The 21124-nt window shown below is 37.6% G+C and overlaps 1 protein-coding gene across 12 annotated transcripts in view; it reads right to left on the minus strand.

Moving 5' to 3' along the window:
- The window catches only part of RGS7 (regulator of G protein signaling 7), a 269020-nt gene that overhangs the window by 79747 nt on the left and 168149 nt on the right, over window positions 1–21124 (minus strand). For all 12 annotated transcript variants that reach the window (XM_071549622.1, XM_071549613.1, XM_071549612.1 and 9 more), the window contains one exon: window positions 4921–5027. In XM_071549622.1, coding sequence (XP_071405723.1) covers window positions 4921–5027 — 107 coding nt within the window. The remainder of the gene's footprint in view (window positions 1–4920; window positions 5028–21124) is intronic.

The raw sequence follows: 21124 nt of genomic DNA on the forward strand, positions 1-21124 counted from the left end.
AACAGGCTGTTACAAAGATCTTTATACCATTGACAGAAAACTGCATTTGTAAACACAAAGGCATATTGGTTCTCTTGCTTTATATATTAATATCATTAAGTAAACATAACCACAGAAATCCATAATCTTCCTGTCAATAAAGTCATATGAAACAAAATCCTGTAATATAGCACACATTCTGCAATAAACAAATAGGCAGCAGTGGCTGCTATGCATCGTAAGCAATCTTGTGATAAAACAAATAGATCTGCCTTGGCTCTACTACAAATTAATCAATAATAATATCTGAGTTAATGAAACAGCCACTTGTAAAAATCAGTGTTGCCTATCAGCTTTTATGAAACCTGATTCATTTCTATGCATCAAACTGTATTACCAAGGAGGGAAATCATTAACATCTTTCAGCTACCCCTTGTTGATAGTGATAAGAAAAGAGTTGTTACCTCTGAAGCTGCCCTACTTCATGGAATTTTTTAAAATCCAATTACTTGGATAGGGAGGGAATATTCAAATCACTTCTAAACCTTTGCATGTTAATACTATTTTTCTCACAGGCACAAGTAAGCCTTTACAACCTGAAGAAATCAAGTCTTTGCTGAAAAGTAGTTTTGTATAATCTCAAATGCTTTGCATGGTGGTTGGCAGAATTAATTCTGTTTTACGGTCACTGCTGTTGACACAAATGATCTCCTGGTACAGGAAAGGGGTAAGATTGCTAGTCTAACACTGTCAAGCCCATAGAGGAAGGACACCAGCAAGTAGTGCTCCGTGGTTAGCTCAAAATCATTAAACAAGAGGTTGATGAATTTGGAAACAAGATTTTGTCTCTGTGACTCCTGAAAAGTGGATGAGCATGGAAAGCAGCGTGGGGCAAAGTGTGTCTGAGCAAGGAGTTAAAAAAGTAAAAGGGCACTGATGAGGCAGGCAAAGGGACATGGATCGGAAACCTTTTTCCCTCTGAAACCTAAACAGAGCCTGTATACGCTGAGCCTGAGCTGAAGAGACAATGAATTAGTCATAGCACCCGCAATTGCCAAGGAAAATCTGCCAGATGCTGAATAAGATAACCTGTTTCTTTCTTGTTTCTAAAATCTGGCTTCAAATAAAATTCTTCCCTCAAGGCACAGCAGATGATCCAGCAATGCTCTGGAGAGTGGCTGAAGAGCTGTGATGTTCAGCCAAAGACTCAGTATTCAGAATGGCCAGAGGCCCAGGACTGAGTCAAGAGGAAGCTAGGCGGGCAAGGCTGATTCAAAGAGATGAAATTCCACCTGAGACTTGAAGAACCACAACACTTCACACTCTAAGCTATTTTGAGCAAAGATATTTCAAGATCCTTAAAGTGACTGCTATATAATTTTATCCAAAATTTAGGCATGGGAAAGCAAAGCCAGAGAGGTTAAAAGCATTTGTCAAGGAAGTGTTCCCAATGGTAGAACAGGAGAATAAATCACAATCCACACCTTCATGTTACCAAGATCCATGAGTTTTGCTGCTATCTTCACCAGACATGCTTTCACAAAAAACTGTTCCCATTTTCACACTTTTACTCAGCTATTTGTGCCTTTCATCTTAAAAGTTACAAAACAACAGCAACACCTAACCCTCATCTCTGAAAATTAATTTTTGTTAAATCATGAATTAATCCTATTTAAAAATGGAAGTGTGACTATTACTAGTCTCAAGTATCCTAGAAGTTTGTTTAAAGCCAAAAGATATCAGGAAGATTATATTTCACTATTACCATTGAGATACAGTCTGCATTTGGAACTTGTAGAGGAAATCAACATATTTTTCCTGGGATGCTGTTACAGAAGCTTACAAGTTAAGAGGGCAAGTCAGGCATTCCTCACCAGGAACAACATATGTGGACATGGATGAAAGGTCTCTGAGAGTAATTTCCAGCCCAGGGACGGCCTGATTTCTAAGGTGCAGCTCACTTTTCTTATTTGGGCCCCTCATATCTATTTACTCTGAGATAGAAGAAGGTGGTTAGCAGGTATTCAGCTCCTTCTTTGGTCACAGGTTTAATTTACCAGGAAAAGGCAATACAGTTGTTTCTGTTTTTCCTTATTAAGACTAATGAAAAAATTCCTCTCTTAATAAGGCAATTAATATTTAGATACGTCTTCTTAGAATTAAATTGATATCACATAAACTAACCTAATTAACACCCAAGTAGGTCAAAGAATGATAATTATTTTTTTTCACATTATTTAGAAAAGCAGATGTAACTATACTCTTGCCTCCTGAAGACAAGAATAATAACTGAAAAAGTATAATTTTTGTCTGTAAAAGGGCATTTGTCCAAATGAAGACAATCTCCACTGCTTTTATCCATTTCTGTGCAACAGAAGGTTGTTTAAAACAAACTGGAAGTAATACTGTCAGGAGGGAATGTGTCACCCTTTGGAAAACAAAACATGAAGTGCATGGAGAACATTGTTATAGCTAGTCTGTTTTTTGTAGGTCAGTTCTTTGTATTGCAGAGATTTCTCTGCAGGGATGGCTTCTGAACTTTTCAGTGCTGGCAGGTGTGCAGTTGTCTCTTTCCATTAAAATATTCAGAAATTTGTGAATCCTTTCCAATACTCAGAGTACTATTTCCAAAGCACCTGAACATCTATTCTAGTGCAAAATTCACACATATACAGGCAAACCTTTCTCCCGACTGAGTATGCTGTCTTCAACTCCCAAGTTAACAGCTTCAGTAACAGATTTTATACTAACCTTATTTTGGTGGGGTACGTGGAGTTGTGATCACATGAATTTTGCCGTTATAACTCCAGTTAACAGGTTGACACTGCTATGAATTTTTTCTCATGTTATACATTAACAGTTGACGTTTCCTTGTTTTATCATTGTTAGCATAGGAATAGCAATGCAAAAGGTACCACAGAACAGCAAACAATCCAAGCACTGCAGAGACAGACTGAGCAACACTTGAGGAAATGAGGTTATTTCATACATGTTTGTCAAATAAGTGCCAAATTCTTAACTTATGTAAATAAACTGATAAAATTTTACAGTCTAGGCCTCGTTGAAGCTTCATGTCCAAACATGTAGGCTATAAACCTCTGCAAGAAAAGCTTACAGCAGTGTAGCTACAGTACTCTCAGTGATCCACAGTGCAGATAATTCTAGTCTGTACTTTCCTTCAGTCCAACTATCACACTAGCAGAGGTGCTGATTTCCCATGCCTGAGACAGAAGCAGGCCAGCAGCTGTGGAGAATTCAATGACTAGCAGTCTTGTGAGTACTATTCTCTGCAAATGAAGCCCTCAGAGATTTAGTCCTTCTGATTGCTGCTTATGCAGAGACAAGCCAATACAATAACTGAAGCCTCAATCACTCTATGATTCCTTTCCATTTACCTCATCAGTAAGTCCCTAAACCATATGCCATCTCTCTTGTTTATATTAAACACTGAGTAGAATGAAGCCCCGTGAGCTTAAAAATAAACCTTTTCCTTCAAATACTCTCACCAGGATAAAAGGTAACTGTGGATCTAGGGGAGGAGGCTTAGAATGACTGCTCTTTATATTACATTTATATACATCTAACTTCCTGTTCTGCTGAAGGTCAAGTTTTTTGCACTGTATGACTCACTGAATCCATATATGAAAATATGATAATATTGTTTGCATGTATGCAATAATAATTCTCTTTCTTGCCAGACTGTTCTGTGAATATTTAATTATATTCATGCAAAGATTTTGGTTTAAACAAATACTCTGAGTCATTCTCTTCCTTTATGTGGATCTATAGAACTTAAGCCAAAATATTGATGAAAGAATTATACAGAGATGTTTGAGACCATGATTGACCTCCAATGTATCACAGTTTTCTTCCGCACTTTAAAGACCACAGCCTCAGTTTTATTTTATTCTTGATGGCTTCTTAATTAAAAAAAAAATCTTTATAGCAAAGTTTATTGTCTTGAAGCCAATAGATTATGTTCTACCTGATATTATTTTTCTGTAAGGACTTAACACAGAAGTAACAGAGTAGAATTTTCAAACTCAATTTCATACTGATGATGATCACAGCAATAAATTCTAAGGAATATCTTAAAGCAGCTGTTGGTTATATTTACCAGAAGTATAGAAATAGAAAGAACAATACAGTAAACAATCACCATTGTCAAAGGTGGCACATGGAAAGCAAAGTTAATTCCTTCTCAAGAACACATAATCTGGTACTTTGAAGTCCTATTTGTTTCAAGTCATTGTCAGTATTGCTCTGCAAAATTCTAGCCTGCTGTTCATTATTGGGAAAAGAACATTCCTGCTCCCTTAGGGCCTTAGGTTGAAGTCTAATACAATAAAACACAACTATGTAGGTATCTGAATAATATACTCTTAAGTATAGGTATATATATACAAATCCTTCCAGTTTGTTCTGAAGCATCTGCATGTTTGTTTTAAGCAATGGGACTGAGAGATCAATGTAAAAATATGTCTACACTTGTTAGAAGAGTACACACTACTCCCATACTACTCAGCTACTGATAAAGAAATTCTCACGTAAGAAGGAAAATTATTATCAGATTTTTGCTATAGGCTTAATGATTAAAATATCTACTTCTTTCCAAATGAAGACAATACCAGGAAGAAGATTCAATAAGATAATTTGCTTTATTATATTTAAAAAATACTGTATTATTTCACGAGAGATACTTCCACACTTAGCATTATCATACTTTTTTCTAGATATCAAAATGGTCATTATCATCTTAACACTTTGCTGACAATTTATAAATAAAATCCTTCTACTATTTTTCAAATTTAGGGGAATTTCCACCAATTACCGGCTAATGTAAGAGACAAAGTATAGTTAAAATTTGTTATGAAACTTTGTGTAAGGCCTTTAATATTATCATCCATTTGTACAAGTCAAGAACATATGGAAAACACTTACCTGGAATCGATAAAAAGTCCCATCATCCTTCAGTGTTAGAACATGGTCTGAGATTGGAAAGAAATAACCATGTGCTGCCATCAGTGTTCCCAAATGTAGAGCTTCCACTGTGTGGAGAAAAAGAATAGAAAGATAAACTCTAAAAGTTATATAACTTCTTTTCAGCAGTTTAGTTTTGTTGTTAAGACCCACCTGATCTCCTGCAGAAAACAACTTGGTTCTCAGTCCAAGTCTTGTCATCATGACAGACCTGTCTTTTTCTATGTAATATAATGACACAACAAAAAATACCCTGCATTTGCCTTCACACATAGCTATTAGATGTCCCATTTGTAGCTTCAGTTCCTCTACTTATATCAGCATTAGCAGGTACCTGCCTTAATGTTCATTCACTTCTGAAGTTGAAAACAGCTCTCATTATTACCCTGATGGTGCAGACTGCTTTTCTTCTTCAGAACAGTTTCTGATTACATGTTAAAATAGTTGATTCCAATTACATGATATCTTCCTCACTAGCTTTATCAGAGCTGCTGTAAAGGGCTGAGATTTCCTTAAAAGTTTCTCATTATTGAGAAAAAAAACAAAGAATCACAGGATACCAGAACAGCTGAGGTTGGAAGGCACCTCTGGAGCTCATCTTACCCTTGCTCAACCAGAGATATCTTGAGCCACCCGCCGAGGACCATGTCCAGGTGCTTTATGAATAACTCAAAGGTGTTAGACTCCACAATCTCTATGGGCAACTTGTGCTAGTGCTCAGTCATCCTCAAGGTAAAAAAGTGTTTTCTGATGCTCAGTGGGAACCTTCTGTGCTTCAGTTGTGCCCATTGAGTCTGGTCCTGCCACTGGGCACCTCTGAATAGAGCCTGGCTCCAACTTCTCTACATGCTCTCACCACGTATTTATACACATAGACGATCTTCCACCCGAGCCTTCTCTTCTCTACACTGAAGAACATATTTTCTCATAGGGGAGATGCCCCAGGCACTTCCCAGCCCTCTCTTGGACTTTCTTCAGTGTGTGAATGTCTGTCTTCTAGTGACGAGTCCAGAACTGGACACACACAGGATGAATTCAGTTCACTTTAATGAAAAAAATCCTAATATGCAACAGTAAGGTTTATATGTCCTTTTGTATTTTCAGTGAACCACTGTTCAGTATCATACCCTGAAATCTTTAGTTCAGTATTGGCATTATTTGGCTGACAAGAACACAACACTGAAAGAAGAGAATGGCATTAGTTGGAGTCATGATCTTGTTGCAGTATTTAAGTCCTTCTATCTTTTTAGTATATTTCTTTACCAATCTTCTAACAACCCCGGTACATATCCCGAAAACAGCTGCACAGCAATTTCTACTTTAACATTCAAAATTTCCTGTCAAAGTCTTCTAATATCAGTCCACAATCACCAAAACATTCTAACTTTAGAAGACAAGGCCTGAAAAGAAGTACAAGGGGTTTAAAGCTATGTGGCAAAGCTGTCACTTACAGGAGCTGGTGCTAGAGAGGACAGACAACACTGCTGCTGAACAGCATGAAGGATGAGAAAATGAAAAAGACAAATGAAAAATTTACAATGAACACCTAAGACATAAGGGAAAGGTGGGAAAGGGGAGGAAGGAAAAGGCAGAGGAGAAAGACAAAATAGGCAAGATCTGCCTAAGAAAATGAGGGATCTTTGATTAAAATACAAAATCAGCATGAATCCATAAAGTATGCAGAATCAGTAAGGATGAATACTTGCACTAAGGAAAACATGTTACACCACCACAAGTTACACAGGTTCATATTCATCCTCTAAGAGTGTTCATTTCTTCCTATTGCCTATAATTTGGCTTTCAGCAACGGCAAACATAAATGTTGCAACAGAGATTTGTCTTGCCCTGCTTAAAAACATCACTGCAGCATCTGACCAGCAGTCACAGTAACATCAGGCAGAAAGAAATGCAAACCCTGACATGTGTGTTCCTGCTAACACAGAAAGAGAGTTTTGCTTATGATTTACCCATTATTATTTCGAATATGAGAAGTAAACAAAGGCTTATTTACTTACCCATACTTATCAGCATCCCAAAAAATTCCCTCCTTCACCCTTTGTTGACCTGCAGACATTCACTGGCACAGGAAGTACAGGAGAAGCAGTGGGACATCTTTAAAGTATCCCAAAGCCCGCAAGCATACGAAAGGAGCAAGGAAGGCCATCTGGACAGTACTTAGTTGAGGTCACATGACTCTACCAGGATTTATTCAATATTAAATAATTATTGCCGTCTCTGTGTTTACCAAACTGGTTCCTGTCCCTCCAGTAGAGCCATTATCTAAGAAAATAACAACACACTCTCTCTGGCAGTGAGCTCTCTGGCCTTCTGTAAAATGCCACAATGCTGATAACAAGTCATTTCCAAGCTGCAAGGCTGTAAGAAATCTCTCTAACAGAAGGAAGGTCCTTGCTTCACTCCCTGTGCTTGCAATGACTGTAAAGCCCCATGTGAACTTTGTCTTAATTATTGTAAGTTGATATATTGCTATTCATTCAAGTTGCTAAATTCTATTCTCTCATGGATTAGAAATTTTGAATCAGTACTTTCTCTAGTGAGTCACTCTGAGATTCTTTTTACCTTGGTTCACTTCATGTGCCTTATAATTTCATTACATTTTTCTTTGTTCTTAACATTGCAACTTATTGCCAATTAAAAAACCTTCATTTTTGTAGATATAATGTATCTTCATGTGTGGTAGATTAACCTGGTTAACCTTGGCTGGACACCAGGTGCCCACCAAGTCACTCATCACTCTATCCCCTTCTCAGCCAGACAGGAAAGGGAGAGTAAGACGGAAAATGACTTGTGGGTTGAGACATGGCAGCTTACTTAAGCAAAAGCGAAAGTTTGCATGAGCACAAGTGAAGAGGAAAAGCTTTATTCTCTACTTTCCATCAGCCAGCAGTGTTGGGCTACTCCCGGGGAAGCAGGTCTTTCAGCATGCACAGCAGTTTTCAGCAGGCAGATACAGGAAAAAACAAATGCCTCCACATCCTCCTCCTTTCATTTGCTTTTATGTCTGAGCTGACATCATATGGTATGGAATATCCCTTTGGTCAGTGGGTCAGCTGGCCTGGTTGTGTTCCCTCCCGGGATCTTGCCCTTGATTGGGCGTGGGAGGATTCTGTACCAGCACTGCTCAGCAGTAGCCAAAACACTGATGTGTTATCAACACCTCTCCAGGAACCAGTGCTAAGCATAGCACCGTGAGGGCTGATATGGGAAATGAGCTCCAGCTCAGCCATACCCACTACGTCGTGGAATGAGAAAAAAACAATAGAAGAAATCTGCTGACATTTTATAGAGGAAGGATTTCTTAGACAAGAGTGACAAGGAGCAATGATGCAGATGAGAGTGCATTCTCTTTAGGTCTAGCAGAAACGAAATAGGCTCCAGATTTGTTTTGTGTGCTTCCTAGATTCTGAATTGGAATAGTTTTTGAGATCACAAGGAGCTCATATTATTTCCCTTTAGCCAGCAATTTTTGACCACATCTAGACTACTATGTCTAGTTATGAAAAACATGTCCATTCCAGTACAAGAAAGACAATAAACTTGGAGAGAGTCCAATGGGAGTTCACTAAGATCCCTGGGGATGCAGAATGCACCCTATAAGGAGAGGCTGGAGGAGCTGGGCTAGGTCAGACTGAAAAATGAGGGAGGGACGGAGGCAGAGAGGGAGGGACGGAGGCAGAGAGGGAGGGACGGAGGCAGAGAGGGAGGGACGGAGGCAGAGAGGGAGGGACGGAGGCAGAGAGGGAGGGACGGAGGCAGAGAGGGAGGGACGGAGGCAGAGAGGGAGGGACGGAGGCAGAGAGGGACCTGAAAAGATAAAGTCATGGGGAACATGTTTGAGCTTACATTGACACTGATTTGAGCAAGGGCTTCAATTAGAGTCCTTCTGAAGTCCCTCTCAAACTGAATTATATTATAACTCTGTGTCTCTAGATGGTCAAGCAGAAGTGGAACACAGAGCTTTAAAAAGGGATGAAGACAATTGGAGAAGAAATTATTTGAAAGTTTCTGCCAGAACAACCTATACTTCAGGTAAGCTTGGTAATGGTAGGAGTAAGAGCTTGTATGCTTGTATTTCTCTCACTGACCATGGAGTCATATACACAAATTCTCAATGAAAAATGGAAAGAGTGACCTGGCCTTTTCCAAAAGCCAATTAAGATTATTTAAGACCTGAATTATTCCCAGTAGCAGCCTAGATCTGTTCTAAAGTTATGTCTGGAGGCTTAGGTGGTTATACTTTCACCTCAGGCAGTCTCATTCAGCTAGAAGGAATCCACACTAAATCAGTGTTAAGGTGTATCTTTTTCTCTTTAGTCACTGAGCATCTTTATGGACATATAAACTTGTCATTTCTCTTTTTTTTTCTTTAATTAATAGACAATTAATTTTCATTTCTTATGGCTATAAATCCATCAACTTATTCCAGCATTACATAAATATAAAAGCACAATCATACCCTTGTATTATGAACCTAAGATCCACTGCAGTTCACACTTGGAGTGTTACAAAATTATACTTGGTGAATAATGTCCACAAGACTGTGAATAATGTCCACAAGACCGTATGCCTGCCTACAGCCATGGTGCTAGAGGACTAATGCTGCTGCTTTCTGTGCAGCAGCAGTAGAAATACAACATAGAAAGAAAACTCAGATCTCATGAAGTTTCTAATCTTCAAGTAAGAGGCTGTCCAGTGTGTTACAGACACAACAAAGGCAACATTTTGATATACATCTCAATTTGCTAAAATCAGACTGAAAAATCACTGTACCAAGCCAACAAAGTAGAACAGTAGGATTTAGGAAACAAAACTATGAGCTTGAAAAGGAAAATGGGGCCAGCAGCAGATTAATCCTACATGCCTAAATTTCTAGAATTTAAATTTAGACCGGTTCTGTATCCTCCAGCTATTCCTGCATGTGAAGTTAGAGGATTTTCACTTGAGAAGCACATTTCATTTGGAAAAATGGCAAATGTAGATTAGGAACATCAAAAATTTCTATGAAGTGGATTAGTTAAAAAGAAAAAAGAAGTCTGAAAGAAATGCTTTTAGACATAAATTTTGCCAAGTGAAAAGACTATTGTTTATATATATATATTTGGAATAATTTAAAAAAAATTAAAAATTGGAGGAACAGATTAAAAGCAAAAAAATACTGCTTTTTTACATGGCAAGTGTACACAGATGCATGAAGAAATGTGATAGTTACACAACACAACTATTATTTCTCAATCTTCAGACACTGTGTATAAGAATACACAGAGTAAACTACATTCTCAGTTGCACCCAGAGAGCCTTGCTGAGAAGATATACTTCAAATTGCAGTCAGCTGCTATAAAATGAATAAAAATTGCAGCCAGAGACATCACATAAAAAATCTGAGGGAGACAAAGCTCATGGAGATGTAACTGGTAGAACAGAGCAGACTTCAGCTTCCTATGTTCTTGACACCTTGTTTTGAAGACATCAGTTATCTGATTCAAGGATCCAGATATACTTTCTAGTAGTTATACTGTGGAAAAGTGTAATGGCATATTCAAAAAACCAAATTTACTCAAACCACATTTTTATAGCTTAAACAGGAAAGCATTGCGAGTTCTAACAACTAACGGAAAAGAAAATCCTCCGATGAAAGACGGAAATGCATCTTTATAAGCTTGTTGCATTTCAACAGGATACAAAATATTTTCTATAAAATCAAAATATTGCTGGGGGTGTAGGCTCGATTCTTAACGTGTATGCTATTGCTGGGATAAAAGCTCAGGAAAAGCTAAAATTTCCATGGTTCACTCTGCTGTTGAACTTTATTTAGCTGAGTGGGTGAAGTGAACAACACATATACATAGATTGATTAGCAATCATTTTTGTGATAATAGTTTGTTCATCTTAAAGTGCAGGGTATGGTAGTATTAGTGGAACAAGTAGTTTTTTATGGTGATGTCCACAGGATGGGATTAAAAAGATGAATATTCCTTGTTTTTCTTTGGAATCAACACATTTCTGTGCTTTTAAACCCCTTAAAGGATATGCCTTCAGTGATTAGTGTAGATTATACTTCTCCTTATGCATCTCAGGTCTACAGGTGATAGTGTCTCTATGTTTACTCCAAAATCCATAAAATACTTTATGGTATCATATCGTTCTAGTTACAGTCTTGCAACATCTGAAGTGCCCTGAGGGACTGAGAAAAGAAAAATAGGGTATTTCCCAATTATGCTTCACTTTCAAACATAGTTTTTTCATAATCTATGTCCTATTGTGCAGCTCAATCCTGGTGAAGGATTTCCTACAAGAAACGTGATGGGGAATTTTGTGTCCTTAAGACTGTTATATGATGTAAGAAACAGTGAAAACCTCAAATTTGGCAGGTTTTCATATACCTTTTGATACAAAAGCGTCAAAAAAATGAAACCTTCTCTTTGCATCAAACAATAAAGTGTTTGTTGGTCTGGGTTATTTATCACATCTAAAATCCATAACTGTACTGAAGTGCATTCCTAAGCCACACATCAGCCTGGAAAAAAAATTAATGAGTCAGAACTTCACAAGCACACATTCATTGTAAGCGTTGAATGCCAAGTCTTTATCACTCACTCTGACCTCACTCCTGCTGTCATTTCATTGCCAGTGTAAACACAAGCTGCAAAGGATTAAGTTAGAGTAATAAAAAGTATAACCTGCTTCTCACACTGACATAAAGGGTAGGAGACACTCACTCTCTGGGCCTGACTGTGGTGTTTTAAAGAGGAGGAAATAAAATAGGTAGAAAAGTTCATGAACACTCACAACACTATAAACCCCGCTCTTTTGCCTCACCTGAAGGACGTAATTTGTAAGGGGAACAGCACTCGGTGAAAGACATTTCAACCAGGACAAAACAGTTGAAGAAAAAGACGCTATTCACTCAAACACAGACAAAATGAGATTCATACCTGATTCCAAGATACCTATCATAAACCAAACCCAAGTTATCTGTTAACATGGTAGCTTACCCAAATAGGTAGGATTTTGCTTGTGCTAGACAGCGGCTGCTGATGCCATCAGCAGGGCAGGGATGTTGGTGGGATCATCGCTCAGCAGAGTAAGGAGGAAAACCTATTAAAGATGGGCCATGAGACCTCATCTGCTCAAGGCATGGTCATGTCCACACTTACATTCTGAGCTGATCTATAACATGGGGTGTAGCCCAAGTCTAGAAACAATGATGCAGATCTGAAACACTGTTTTCCTCACAAGAGCATCCAGTAAAACAGGGACTATGAGAGATAGTTGAGCATTCCTGTGTCCTCCACCTCACCACACCTCTTTCTGCCACTGTCTCTGATGGACAACATCCTAACAATGCCAGGTGGGTATTTCAGAAGGAACTTTTGGATGCCCACGTAATTAATGCAATCTAGAGATGGGGAGATGAGATTTTTTTGTGGCTGACTTTCATCCACATCAGTCTGCAAAAGGGTATAAAATGCTTCTGAAGACTGGTCCAACTAGACCAACTGGTCTTACGAGGTTGCAGACAGTTTCTGGGTGAAAACCCACTCTCCTTCAAACCCTTCCCCAAAGCACTCCCATCCCCAGCAGGTACACCTGCAGAGTACATCCAGCTAGAAGGTGGGGAAAACTTTTGGACAGGTAAGTAATATGCACTGAGATCCAGTCAAATATAGATATAAAATCCTAGAGTAGCTACAGAGGTGCTTAGCTGCTTGGTAATTGTGAATTCTGCAAAGCCAAAGACTGCAAACCTGTACATTTCTAGTCAAACCTGCTTATATTATAACCCTTTAAACATAGACTGTTGACCAAATCTGAGACTAAGTGGACTCAGCAGCATCTAGACTTCTCTGGGAGGTTTAGAAATCAGGAGGCCCTTATTAAGGCTCATGACTCAACAGGAGGTGCCACAATCTAATTATACTATAAGCCATTGTTCTAGATGATACATTTGTTATTTAGATACTGCACTGGCAATGTTTAGATACTGTATTAGTAATAAATCTAATCATAGTCATCCACATAATCACTGCTCTACTTCTGATGCCTGACTGAGAGCCTTCTCTCAATGATTCTGCTACCAATCTTGCCTTACATGCTCACAGGTTGTGGGTGAATTGGAACTTACATAAATGTCTGACATAACACTGAAAAACTTCTGTCTAGACAAGATCAACAGAAGTCATATCACCGTGAAATACTGAAGGAAAGGGGAAGCTGACCCACAACTTCTGGAAAGAAAAACAAAGAAACCACCACCAAATTCCCCACAAAAAAACCAGAGGAAAACACCTTTCTTCAGTCACAGGAGAGGAAAAAAAATAAAAAAAAGAAAATAATTATCAAATCAGAGGGAGAAAAAAAAGGTGTTAGTCCCTGAAAAAGAAGTTGCATCTCACTGCTAGCAATACACAAATCCTCCTCTTGAAAACTTCTAAAGTATTGCCTTTAAACTTTTTATTTGGTTGTTTTCCACTGGATTTTAGCTGATTACACTCTAACAGTTGCTATATCCTAATAAAGTTTGCTTTTATTCTCTTAATAAAATTCTAACTGGAAAGGCAGACCCCTGGGACCTCAAAATGCAATGACTTGAGTTGAGCATCATAGCTTTCATGGTGACCAAACACTAAAAAAATAATATGGAGTTGCAACCTGAGGTCTCATAAAGCAGACAAACGAGGTACTGGCATTGAGCAGTGCCATAATTTCACTTCTGAAATATTTGTTTGGGGTGTTTCTTTGGCAAACTGGAAACATGCAGCAGCATAAGATGGAAGAAATGCACCCAAGCTGTAACCAACACATAGACTCAACTACTAGGCAAAACAGAACATGGCACAGTTTGGTCACAGGTCACTCAGCATGTAGTCATGAAAAGTGGCCCGAATGTGTTTAAAATTGTCTTTATAGGTTCCCTGTCATCTCTCACTTAAATTTTTCAAAGTACCTACCAATATCACCCCAGCAATCAGGCTCTGTATCTGCCACCACAAGTCAACACTTATAAAACTTTTCTTCTAATTTCACTATTACTACTTTTGAATCTTTCTATTTTCAGTTTTACAGGAACCACCAGCTGTTTGCTCTTTTATTACTGATATCTCTTGTCTCTCTAAATTGAAAGGATAGAAGGGTGAAATGCAGACTCCTTTGAAGTATAGGTTTCCTGTTTTTCCCGCCGGCTCTTCCTCTGAAACTGGAACTTTTTAGCTGGTGCTTTGATTCTCATGTTTCTTTAAGGCAAAATAGAGAAAATCAAAACCTGTGTGAACTTGTGTCCATAAGATATTTCCAAATACTTAACGCCTTCCTCCCACCAATATGAAACTCTGTGCTAATATTTAAAGTCATATGTGCATCTTTTTGAACAATCTAGCTAAAAACAAAACAAAAAGGATTTCACAAAAAGCTAATTATTACAAATACACTATTTTTGAAAATTCTCTCAGATGAAATCTTATTCCCCAATTTCAAGCATCCATAAAAAAAATATTGGACACAGACTAATTCTATTCAGTATTTTATTATTGTGCTATTATATCAGGTTTTCTTGTCTGCTGCTTGCCAGTTCCTGCTAGCACACCAGATCTTCTTACTTTCTTCACTTGCAGCAGCTGAGTCTGCAGACGTGTGAGCAAGTTTTTTGGCTGCAAAGATTTGGTGGGGGAAGTATGTGATTCGTTCTCCACATGAATTTGTGCATGTGACTATCAGCCACAAAATGCATTTTACATCACAATTGCCTCAGCCACGGTGCCCTGTATGACGGCATACTCTCCTGCCATGCCTGACAGTGTCACTGCTTTGTCACACTCAAGGCAAGGCACAGCCAGCAGCCTGCCAACTCTCTTTCAGTCAGCTGTGCTTGGGCACCACGGGCACAGGACCTTTTACAAGAGCACATTCCAATGTGCACATGACCAACAGACACTGCCACAGCCGTTATTTATCTCGGATAGGGTTTCAAAGGAGGAGACCTTGGCAGATCCAGGGCATGTGTATAACTAGTATGGTTGATGAAACACTTAGATTTGTGGCCAGGAAATAGCAAAAGTGGGTGCAAGATTTTCAGTGCACAAAATATTTGTTCCTGAATGACCTACAGAGGATAATATTGTTGAATCAGAGGAACATCAGCTAATGTGGAGTTTCTGAAGTTGAGTGAGAGTAAACAATAGGTAGCACTAACACTTGCAAGGATTATTGCTGGTTAAGAGGGATCATGACACTTTGTTTAGTCTCTTCGTCTTTTTTGATATAAATTGCTACTACATCAGCCGTTAAATTTATATCCTTATGATGCATTGCTACCATAATCACAGAACACACTCTTCTGACCAGGCAGTTCAGAAAACACAAAGAACATGCAGCAGCCACAGCTAGAAAAATAACTACCTCTCAGTGCACTCAATACAATAAAGAAGAACAATTCTTTTTATAACAATTTTCATACCTCCAGCAAAGTGAGAGCATAAAATGTTGCAAATAATGTATTTTTTCCTATGAGAAGAATGCTGTGATTTTAAGGTCCACCAGGAGTTGATAGCTTTATAAGTAAATTGGTGTCATTGAGACACACATCAAGGAAAAATACCAGCAAAGCTCAGGCAGGATAACAGAGTGTGGAGGTAGCTTTTCCATAGAAAAACATAGGAATGTGATTCCCCATGTGATCAGGTACACTTATCTCAGATGCACATACACAAAAATCCCAAAGGCAGTTATCACAAACAGGATCACTTTAGAGTTCTCTTTGTCCACTAGTTTGACCATCACGTAAAATATACTTCACTGTCCTCATCAAAATGAAGGATGAGAGTAAACTTCCCAAAATTGCACTAGTCCATTTATGCCATCCCATGTTCCTACTCTCATAGCCCCCCTTTCCCAGTGCTCACTTTCCTCCACTGCAAAGGATTTACACAGATAATTGTAGAGAACTATTGGTTCAACCAGACAAACTCTGATATTAAAACTACAGAGATACTGACACCAGCAAAAAGAGCTCAAAGAAAACCCTTTCATAACTGCCTTTTTTTTTCCCCTATAAAAAGAGAAGAGGCCTCAATAAATGACCTATTTCTTCTCTGGTGGCAGAATCTAAAAGTAGAAGGAAGAGAAAGCACAGATGAAAACAGCAGCAGCAAAAACTATCAAAGGCTTTAAAATAAATTGATAAAATGAAAAAAAGCATCTAGCTGGGTCAACATAATAGTCAATCTGTGTTTTAAGACAAGTTAAATATTAAACTGTTGAACTGTTAGTCCTAGTGTGTAATTTATTATTTAATCACCCTCAGTACTAAAGGAAAAAAAGCTGGATAATATGGCCTTAGAAAGACATCCAGGGTAAATCTGGGGAAAACAGACAGGACTACAACAGAGGCCCACACAGACAACATGATAGGAACTATAATAAAGGGTAGAATGAATGAAAATAAAGGTAAATGCAATAGAAAAGGAAGAAAGACTCAGGACAACTTTTTTTGGTTGCTGCAATGTCTCACAACTCTGTGAGAGTTCCTATGTGGAATTAGTGAACACATAAGGTTATGAAAATCTGGTTAACATATTATCTTGGGTTCCCAGGGAGGTCTTGGCATGGTTCCTCCCAATGTTTTCCAAAGGTATTAAGCAGGTCATGGGAAGAGCAATAGGTAGAAAGGAGGGAATAAATATCAGGCACAGCTGATCAGTTAACACACTGAATGGAGGGTAACCACAGTAACTGTTTAGTAGTTCCTGAACTGTTGATTATCATCCTAAATTATCTACAGAAGGATGTGAATGATGATGTTACATCAGATATAAAATTTGTTGAAAGTGTAACATTACTGAGGTAACCAAAAACTGAGTTGTGAGGAGATGTAGAACTTCATGGTACTGATTCACCAGACAACACAACAGCAAATAGAACTCAATTTTGATAAATGCTAAACATTTCAAATGTGAACCTCCCCTTCCCAGGTTCACATGCCCAGTTAAGTGATTGCAAGATAATTGCATTTGCTCAAGAAAAACTAGAGGTGTTGTATGGATTCTGTGAAAATGTCCACACAAATCTCAGACAGAAAATAATTATTAGGAAATAAATAGAAATAAACCATAAGACATCAGGAGTATACTCACAGCACACCCACACAAGACATTCCAAGCCTTCACTGTAAGAAGGACTTTTGAGGTGCTGGAGTGTGAATGTAATGGAACTGGAGAAGGATCTGGAGCACAAGTCTTAAGAGGAGCAGCTGAGGTTGTTTAGCCTAGAGAAAAGGAAGCTCAGAGGGGACCTTATTGCTCTCTAAAACCTCCTGAAAAAAGGTTGTAGCCAGATGGGATTTGGTCTCTTCTCCCAAGTAACAACCAATATGACAAGCAATTGGCCTCAAGGTGCATGTGAGGAGATTTAAACTGGATATAAGGAAAAAAGTCTTCACAGAAAGGGTTATCAAGCAGTGGAACAGGCTGTCCAGCGAGCCTGGTTGGGTCACTATCCCTGGAGGTATTTAAAAGGTGTGTACATGTGATACGTAGGGATGTGGTTTAGTGGTAGACTTGGCAGTGTTAGGTCAATAGGTGGACTTAATGATCTTAGAGGTCTTTTCCGGCCTTGATGATTCTATGATTCTGTCTGACAGTTTCCATGATATAGTAGCTGTTTATTATATTTTTTCTTTGTTTTATTTCATGCTAGTGGCTATATTTGATGATATAAATAATTTCACAATTTCAAAAGGCAAAATTTTACATTTCTAAGAAACTTAAAAGCTATCCAAAGTTTAAGTTTTCCAGTTTATCTGAAGTATTACCATAAAGCAGACAATAATTCAAAAGCAAACTTTCAGAAGCAAGTGTAAATTACCTGTAATAATTTCTGCATGCCTAATTGAAGTGAATAGTCTTTTTAGTGAGAACAGTAATTCTTTATCACTTATAAAAATTTAATTCTATTGACACTAGTTATTTTATATTTGGTAGATCCAAGTGTTCTGAAGCCAAATGAGGTCTTCCAGCTACACAACCACAGTAGACGTGGCTCTTGTAAACCCCCCTGCCACTCAAACAATGAAAATCCTGAAAATTTGTGAAATTTGAGTAGGTGACTGAATGCAACCATTGAAATTAGAAACAGGGAGAAACATTAGAAGGAGGACACCTGAATGGAGAACACCACATGAATTAGATCCAACCAGCAGCCATAAACAAATGAGGATCAGAGGATACTCCATGCAGTAAAACTGGAGCATGAACATGGAGATTAAAAAAAAAAAAAAAAGAGAGAGAGAGAAAAAAGGAAGAAAAAGATGGAACAGTATATTGAAATAAAATGAGAGAGTGCCTAGGAAATATTAATCTGTCCAAGATGAAATGGCAAGCAATGTTCTTTGTATAGCAAATGGAACTGATCTTGAACTATTACTGTGCTCCTGTGTGGACAATAGTATCTCTCTACACATGCTATGGAAAAACTTAAATCCCTGCCTAGGTCAGTTACTAATAAAATTAAGAGACTTTATATTAATCTTCCCATCATCAAATATTACATATGACATGTAAATATCAAAACATTTATGTTGACTTGCCTATAAATAGCTGCAGCAGCTGTTGGCAAGAAGAAATAGGATTTCAACTGCTTTTATTCAATTAAGTCAGATTTAAAGTCTCACTTCCAGATACTTGCTCTTTCCATTACTACATAACACAGCTCTTTGGCAAACAAGGAAGCAGAAATCTAATGAAGTCTCTAGACTGTTATTTAGCTGTTTTTAATTAATTATGCCAGCGTGAATTGGGAATTAGTAAATGTTCTTCCTCTTAAATCCCCAAACCTTGGTATGATCCCAGAGGTTCAGAAGGAGGCTGTCAAACAGTAAGAAAAGCACAAAAATTCCTAGTAAGATTAGTAGAAATGAGATAAAATATTTTACTAAAAAGGTCATTCTATTTTAATTTATGCAATTAACTATTGAGCTTTATTTCTAAAAGTTATCATAATTCTCTCTAACTAGCATACCTTTACCAAGAGTCTACATTTGCACTTTTGTACTTATCTAGGTCAATAAACATATATTTTATTGCTATTACCAAAGATGGTGATGTAGCAATCTCTGACCATGCCGCTACTAGTGTGGAGAGTTAGAATGCAAGCAGACAGAATGGGGAACAGATAATTTTGAATCAGCAGGATTTGGGATCCAAAGCCTGTTATTTTGAAAATGTGATGCATCAGTAGGAAGTTAATACTGGCTTTATCTATGTTTGCCTTATGCTGAGATATTGCTATCATTTTCTGAGTGATGGCATCAAGGAAAATATTTTGGTACAATACCTGGAAGGAAATACCCACTTTAGGAACCAGGTTACTTAAACGAACAATGTGGAGAATTTTCAAAGAAAGCCAAGAAACAAAAATTGCCCAATTTGGGGCTTGATTCTAAAAACTGATTTAAAGCTTTCCAGACTTTCTAAATCATTCAGAAGACACCAGGATAGGTTTGAAAAACACATCTTATTTATGGTTTTATGATGAAGATGTGTAATTTGAGATAACTTCATGGGTAAATGTTTCAACAGTGTAATTTAGATTTCTTAAAGCCTACTTTTTTCTGTGAAAGAAAGGATGAAATACATTTCTCCAACTGGTGCAAAAGAGCATCTGAAGTTCTTTCCAACGACATTACTTGAAATGAATGCTTACTAAATTTTCATCTTCTGTTGTCTTGATCAGGTAACAGGTTTAGCATTAACTTTTTACCTGAGTACGTTTCTTCAGACTTATTTTTCTAATCAGTATTTTGTATTCTATTCGGTACATTTTTCTTACTCTTCACTCAATAAGACTCTCAAAGACTTCCGTGAAATAAAGCCCATGCTGCCTACTGAATTGTGAAGAAAATGCTGACTGTTTGTTTGGTTCAATTTTAAAAATCTAACTGGGTATCCGACACTTTTTATAAACTAAATTTTGGATTTTAGCCTGAGATATAGCTTTAAGGCCATATTACACCTAATTGTATTTTAAAGGGCACCTACTTGAATCTTGTTTCTTTTGGAGTTAAAAATAAAACCTGCAACTTCGTGCATAGGTTTGAATTTCACCTTCACTGATTAAAACAAAGGATGAAGGAGTGAATGTCACATGAAGGCATTACAGTTACGGCTGAAAATAATTCTGAGTAGAATTTCTAGACTTTAATATTAATTATTTCCTATTAACAATAAATACTTTTGAAGTCATCACCATGGAATCAGGGATAGTATTACAAAAAATAAAATTTAAAAACTCAGTTGATGATTTGTCTTTAAACCAAGGAAAGCAAGCATCAGTAGAGTTCTGTTATACAGAGAAAAGGCGTATGGCATATAAATTATAGTCAAATGATAGAATTACAAAACAGTTTGTGTTGGAAGAGAACTTAAAGATCATCTCAATTTAAAGATCATTAACTCCACATTTCACTAGACCAGGTTGCTCAAAGGCCAATTAGAACCAAAAGAGATCTATTTTGAATTAATATGCTATCAACAATGGCAAACAGGATGGTCACAGAAACACTGTTACAGAACATGTGTCCTTCATCTACCAAGACCATCATTTTATGCTTACTATTCTACAGCAAGTTATGCTACACAGCAGCAAATTCCATACTTGTCTTCGTTACCTATTACTCCAAGACGGACATTGACTTATAAATTAAACAAATGCAATTCATTTATACTCAAGAGCTAATTTAAAAGCTTAAGTAAAATTACTTAATTGCTATAATGAAAAAAACCAAACTATTTTATACAGAATCTTGTAAAGTAATGCCACCTTAAGACACTAAGGGATGAGGAATTTCATTTAGACATGCTTAGCTTGATGAAACAGTTTGTAATAGTTTGACCTATCTGCCTACATGACGGAAGCTATTTGTCACTGGTACCATGAACTCTTTGCATCAATACCACAAATTCTGCATCTCTCTTGTAAGTGTAAATAATTGTTCATTTTTTAACCAGCTGCCACACTACTAAACACATCAGAAGAAATGACAGCACCTTGAAAGAAAATTGGAATTGTGTACTGATGTAGCCTACCACCTACCTATAAGCAGGAAAATAAAATGGCTGAACTAGAATATATTAATCACTTTCCAGAGTGACTACAT

This window comes from Pithys albifrons, chromosome 2 (genome assembly GCF_047495875.1).
Source record: "Pithys albifrons albifrons isolate INPA30051 chromosome 2, PitAlb_v1, whole genome shotgun sequence".
Lineage (NCBI taxonomy): Eukaryota > Metazoa > Chordata > Aves > Passeriformes > Thamnophilidae > Pithys > Pithys albifrons.